General features: G+C 56.9%; 1 protein-coding gene across 1 annotated transcript in view; it reads right to left on the reverse strand.

Annotated features, from left to right (window-relative positions):
* MB21D2 (Mab-21 domain containing 2) overlaps window positions 1–4,305 on the reverse strand; it is a 64,946-nt gene extending 60,641 nt beyond the window's left edge. Inside the window, exon 1 of the mRNA XM_035133041.2 lies at window positions 3,780–4,305. Within this exon, the coding sequence (XP_034988932.2) occupies window positions 3,780–4,041 (262 nt within the window). The 5' untranslated portion in view covers window positions 4,042–4,305. The remainder of the gene's footprint in view (window positions 1–3,779) is intronic.
* Between the last annotated feature and the right edge of the window lie 1,695 nt (window positions 4,306–6,000).

Below are 6,000 nucleotides of genomic sequence, written 5' to 3' on the forward strand. Positions count from 1 at the left end.
TGCTACCGTAACATAGGCTTCTCCAGCAACCCTTGGCGGTTTCCTCCTGGAGCAAGTCTAGCCAGGACAAGAAGAGTCACGTAAAGATTACGGGGCACACGCCCAGCCTTTGCAAACACTTCCTCAACCCTCCGGCGAAGGTGCGGCAGAAACATCCAGCCGGTCTACTGTTGCTAGAGAATTTGTGCACCTGCAGGGCACATTCTTAGCTACTGAATGACAGGCAAGTTTACCTGAGCAGGGTTGGAAGTCCTACTTGCTACAACTGCCACAGGAAATGACCTTTAGCCAAGCTGTGCAGAGAAAATTGCATCTAAAAACCGCTTCCAGTCCTTTCATTTCTATCTGTCCACCTCCTCAAAGACCCAATGGGAACATTTTAACTTGTCGGCTCAAATCCATTAGCAAGGAAGACAGACGGGCGTCCCTTGGCGAGAAGCTGCGCCATCTCGGTGCCGCTACTGAGAAGGCCCTGCCTTGCATAGCTTCCTACCACCCTTCAGATTCCAAGTCAGGTAGCAGCTCAGCATGGAAGTCAAGCAGCCCTTCAGATATTTCGGGCTTTAAGTCTCCATAACAGCCCTTTGAACCGGCCCCAAAACTGGAGCCAAGTTGATCCGATATCAGAGCAGCAATGCTTCACGTGCTGAGCACATCACTTGCGGTTGCATTCTGGACCAGTTGCTTGTCCCAAAAGCATCTCCAAAGGTAGTCCTGTTGCAGGAGGCAGGTTATGGAGATATTGCCAGGGCACGAGTAGCAAAGGGCCAATCCTGCACCAGGAAAGCTGGTGCAGTGAGAGAAGGCGCCTCAGGCCACCACAACCATCTGGGCATCTAGGGAGCAGCAACACACCCAGAGGCACCCCCAAACCTGAGCCTTAAAGGGGCGTGAGACCCTGCCCTAAACTAGTTCTTCAACCAGTTCTCGGGTCTCTTGCTTCTCACATGCTGGCAAACAAGCAATGAAGCCTGATGAGCTTAGAACCAGATTCTCTCTCCTCGGCACATCACATGGACACCCCTGGAGAGGGGCTCCCAGTTTTACCAGCTTACTGTTGAACTCGTGAAGCCGACAAAGTCCTCACCTGTGAACCACTTCGCTAAGGTAGTCACTCCTCACAGAAAGTCATGGTTAAACACTGCAACCTTCCCCACAGAAGCCATTTCTGACTGGTACCTCCTGCCCCCCAGTTCCCCCAGACACAGGCCAAAGTGTCCTAAGGAGTCACCACTTAGTTGTTTTTTGAAATACTAAGCAGTATATATGGAAGTGTTTCTGATTAAATCGTGAAAATGTGGGCCACTCCCTCTGCATGCTCACGGGCTTCTCATGTTATCAAGCAGTGCTGAAAGGAGCAGCACTTGGGGGCCTGCCCCACAACACTGGATTTAGTGTGGCTACCCTGTCCTTCACTGAATCTACTAAGCATCAGGGGAAGGCAGCTGGGGCTCCAAAAACAACCCCAAGGTTTTGTCTGGCTTCTAAGGCTTGGGGAGGAATTCAAGCACTCCCACCCCAGAGCGACAGAAACCCTTTGATGCAGCCTTGCAGACAGGCTACTAGCTCACTGCCCAGCCAGCCGGTTTCAGCCAAGCTGGAACGAAAGGGGTCATCATCAGGAGCTGAGATGTGGCTTGGTTTGCAGGCTGAGCGCCAGGGAGTGTTATGCTCTGGCCAGTGCCAAGTCGGAGTGAGGGCGGCAGGAAGTACCCTCTGCGACCAGGTACACCTGCTTCCTGATCAAAGGCCCTGTGCTACACGTAGGGCAGTTCCTCCCCAAGCACTGGCAGCATGAGCCAAGCCAGGGCAGGAACGAGATGAGTGACAGAAGAAGGGAAACGGTCCAGGTCCTCCACACCAGAAATTAACAGGGAACTAACTGTTGGGCACCTGCAACTCAGAGCTGCCTACCAAGGCCAGAAAGACAGGAAGCAGCAAACAAGTTTCCTATGAGCACCTTAGCAACAGGATCATCACGAGAGATCACTAATCCTATCAAGTCTTCACAAAGGCCCCACAGCAGGCCACACTAGGCATCCCTGGGACTGCAAAGCTCGTGGCTGTTCTGGGGCTTTGCGGCTCAAAAGGCTGGGTCCAGGTGCTACACGGTTCAGCATAACATGCCTGAGCCTCAGACTCTCCCCCTGTCCATTTTAGCCTGTGCCCACCGACCCCCACCCACGACAATCCTCCGGCACAGCCACAAGGTGACTAGAAGCTTAGCTCCACTCTCAGGAACATTTCTGGAGGGAAAGGGTGGGGAGCCTGATTTACTGGCTGGAAATAAAGAATGGCCCAAGCCTTGGTCATTTTGTTTGAAAGGTAAGACCACCCCCTCAAAAAAAAAAAAAGAACACTTTGTGTGTTTCCAAAAGTTGCTGAACTCAGTATATCCTTCCACGTTTGCAGAGAGACAAGGGGGGGGGGGTGGAGGAACTCAGCCTCATTGTGACCTTTGTTTGTTTGAATAACCTGAAGTTTGTGTAGTTTGGACCCTATGCTAGAGGGCAGTTAATGAAGAGCAGGGACAGAAAGGAAAGCTTCCAGCTGCAGAACCTGCAGCTCCCTCAGGGAACCACAGCTGAGAGCAGCCAGCCTTCAGGCCTATGGAATGCTGCAACAGCCCCCCTAGGCCAGAGGAGCAGGGCTTAGTCGCCTGGCTTTGCCAAGCACTCTTAAAAAGCAAAACCAAACAAGTGGTCTTATGCTCCAGCCAGGATTAAATCTTGCAGTTTCATGCAGTGCTAAGAGGGAGAGGAGAGACCTTGGGGGATCCCAAGGGGACTCTCCTGGAATCATTGCTCGGCCTGCAACACGCTCCAGCAGTAATTTATGTCCATTCCAATACATTTCAGACTTCGTAATTAGGAAAGGAGGTGGGGCTCTCCCCCCTCCCCCTTCCTCCCTTCCCCACACAATCCTGCCAGCTGATCTGGGTGGAAAGCACCCATGGCCTGAAGGCTCCCCGGTTGCGGGGGGGGGAGCGCTGTTCTTGCGCACCTGCGGGAGTGCGGCGCCCACCCCTCTCCCTCTCTGCCCTTTGTCTCAGCTGACGGGGCGGGGGGGGGGAGCCACAGCCCTGGCCTCGCTGCCGAGGTGAACGGGGCGGGTTCTCAGAAATAATAAGCAGAGGGAAAGTGCGGCTGCCGTGGGTGGGAGGGAGGCGGGTTTCCCCGCTTGCTCCTTGGAAAGAGGGACCAGCTCCGGCTCCCGGCTAGCCTTCAAGGGCTGCCCTTCCTCCACAGCTGGACAAGAAGCCGGAAGGCGCGGGAGGCTTTTGCCCAGCGGTGTGTCCCCCCATGGGGGACGCATTTCTGCCAAGCTACCCACGGCTTTGGGAGGCGGAGGGAGGGGGAGCTAGGGGGGCATCCTGGCTTCTGGGAGCATGCTCTATTGGGAATGGGAGGTGCGCAATTCCGATTCAGGGGCTGCAGGCAAGAGCCCACGGGGCCGCCCGTGCGACAGGTGCCAGGCTCCCTAGCCTCATAGGGGGAGGGGGACAGGATCACGCCCAGAACTCCCCCCCCCAAGTCAGGGTGCTTGCCCTCTTCCTCTCCCCACCCTATTTCCATTAACCCGAAACTGGGCTCCAGCCCCGAAGAGGACCATCCCCACCTCCCCGACGGGGGGCCGGCAGAAGGGCAGCCCGGCGCCCCCGAAGCCGCGCCCGTCTTGCCGGCGGGAGCCTCCAGGAAGCGCCGCGCAGCAACTGGTCCGGGCAGCCGGAGCCGGGCGCGGGAGGAGCCTCGCCTCGCCTCCGGGCTCTCCGTCCTTACCCAGCATGGAGAAAATGAAGTCCTTGGCGGTGTGGATCTCGAGCGCGCGCTGGTCGTCGTACTCGCGCTGGTCATGGCGCGTGAACTCCTGGATGAGCCGGTTGAGCTCCTCGACGCGGGCGCCCGAGCGGAAGTCCAGCTCCGGGAAGGCGGCGGCCGCGGAGGAGGACACCGACGAGCCGCCGGACGACGACGAGGGAGCCCGGCCCGGGCCAGGCGCGGCGCCCGAGCCGGCCTTGGCGGCCAGCGGAGGAGCGGCCATCTTCGCGCCGGCCAGGAGGAGCAGCAGACGCAGCGCACCGAGAAGCCGCGCCCGCCGCCCGGCCAGCCAGACCGCGAGCGGGACACCAGGCAGGCGCCGCGCAACCAGGAGACGCCGCTGCTGCCGCCAGCGCCCAGGCAGCAGCCAGGCAGGCAGGCAGGCCGGGCCTGGCGCTCGCCGGCTGCCCGCCCCGCGGCGGCTGCTCCTCCTCCTCTCCTTCTCCTCCTCCTCCGCCCCGGATCCCGGCGCCCGGGAGCGCGCGAGTGAGCGCGGCTGCAGGCGCCGCCGGGACGCCCGACTGGGAATCCCAGCAACGGCGCTCCTAGTGGCCGCGCTGCCAAGCCTGCTCCGCGCGCTCCCGGGCCTCGCCGCCGCCGCCGCCGCCGCCGCCGCCGCCGCCCACACCGCGCGCGGCAGCTCCAGGAGGAGCCGCCCTTCGCGCCCGGGTAGACTCGGCACAGGCGGCAGGCTGTTGTGCCACGCGAGCGCTTCGTCGCCGCGCGCCCGAGCGCACCCGGGAATCTTCGCCGGGAAGGGAGGTTGTCAGGAGCTTTCGGGGCGGCACAGGATCCGTCCCGCCGTAGAAGCCTCGAGGCCGGGGCGCACCGAGGGGCTAGCCAGGTTGGACCCCGCCAAGGGCGCAGCCCGAGCAGGGGCGCAAAACTCGCGCTTCCCGGCTCTGGCAAGGGCGCAAGGGAGTCCAGGCACGCCTCTGCCTTGAGGAAGAGGCTTCTTCTCAGCTGGCTCGGGGCCTCTGTTGACCCCGGAGGCAGCTGCCATGATTTCGCGCCGACTTTGATTTGCTTCTCTTTGAGGCTGGGTGCACGTTAAGGCCAACGGGACACACTCTGGCCTGTAGCTCTGAAATGAACATGATTTATTCCAAGGCAACGTTTGGCCGCCCACCAAGTCTGCCACTGGCCAATGCAAAAATGCTCCTTTGGTGCTGGATTTTACTCATCTTTTCCCATTAAGTACCATACGCATCTGCTTCATCAACGAAATTAATTGATATGTTTTATTTTATTGGCGGAGAAATCTGAAAAGCTACACAGAACTCTTTGGCCTGGTCAAGCATGGATAGCAGTGTTCTGTGTAGCTTGGAAGCTGACACCCTCCTCATCTTCCAAAGCAACTACAGTACTCCATTCCAAACTTTAAAATGGAAAGTGTAATGCGGGTGGTCAACAAAAGAGGTTTAAAGACTGTCTCAAGGCAAATCTTTTTAAAAAATGTAGTATAAACACTGACAACTGGGAAACACTTGCCTGGGAGTGCTCCAATTGGAGAACAGCCTTTACCAAAGGTGTCATGGGCTTTGAAGACACTCGAACTCAGGACGCAAGGGAGAAATGTGCCAAGAGGAAGTTACGCTTGGCAAATCCACACCATAATATAATAATAATAATAATAATAATAATAATAATAATAATAATAATTTATTATTTATACCCCGCCCATCTGGCCGGGTTCCCCCAGCCACTCTGTGCTCGGATCCTGCTAGGCTAGGGGGTTTCTCACTGGGGCATCTGGCTGGCCATGGTGGAGAACAGGATGTTGGACTAGATGGGCCATAGGCCTGATCCAGCAGAGTTCTTCTTACCGGTAGGTTCTTTTGAGGAGGAGAACTGATATCAAATGGTGCATTGGAGTTTTCCTCTTTGGCGATCCCTCGTAGCCGAGGAAGATTGTCTTCCATAAACACGGTTTTAACAATGAGTCCGTAAGTGACTGTAGAGGCCAATTCTGGATCTGCATATCCTTCCACAGTGGGGACAAAGCTTTCAACACTAAATCACAATGCCCTGTGGACTGTCCTCCTGAAAATTAGCTGCCCAGATAAATTTGTGAACATCCTTCGGCTCCTCCGTGATAATATGGCACCAACAATCACTGATAACAATGACTTTCAAAGTGAACCATTCACAGTGGGATCAGGTTTAAAAAATTTTGTGTTAT

Source organism: Zootoca vivipara, chromosome 5, assembly GCF_963506605.1.
Source record: "Zootoca vivipara chromosome 5, rZooViv1.1, whole genome shotgun sequence".
Taxonomy (NCBI): Eukaryota; Metazoa; Chordata; class Lepidosauria; order Squamata; family Lacertidae; genus Zootoca; species Zootoca vivipara.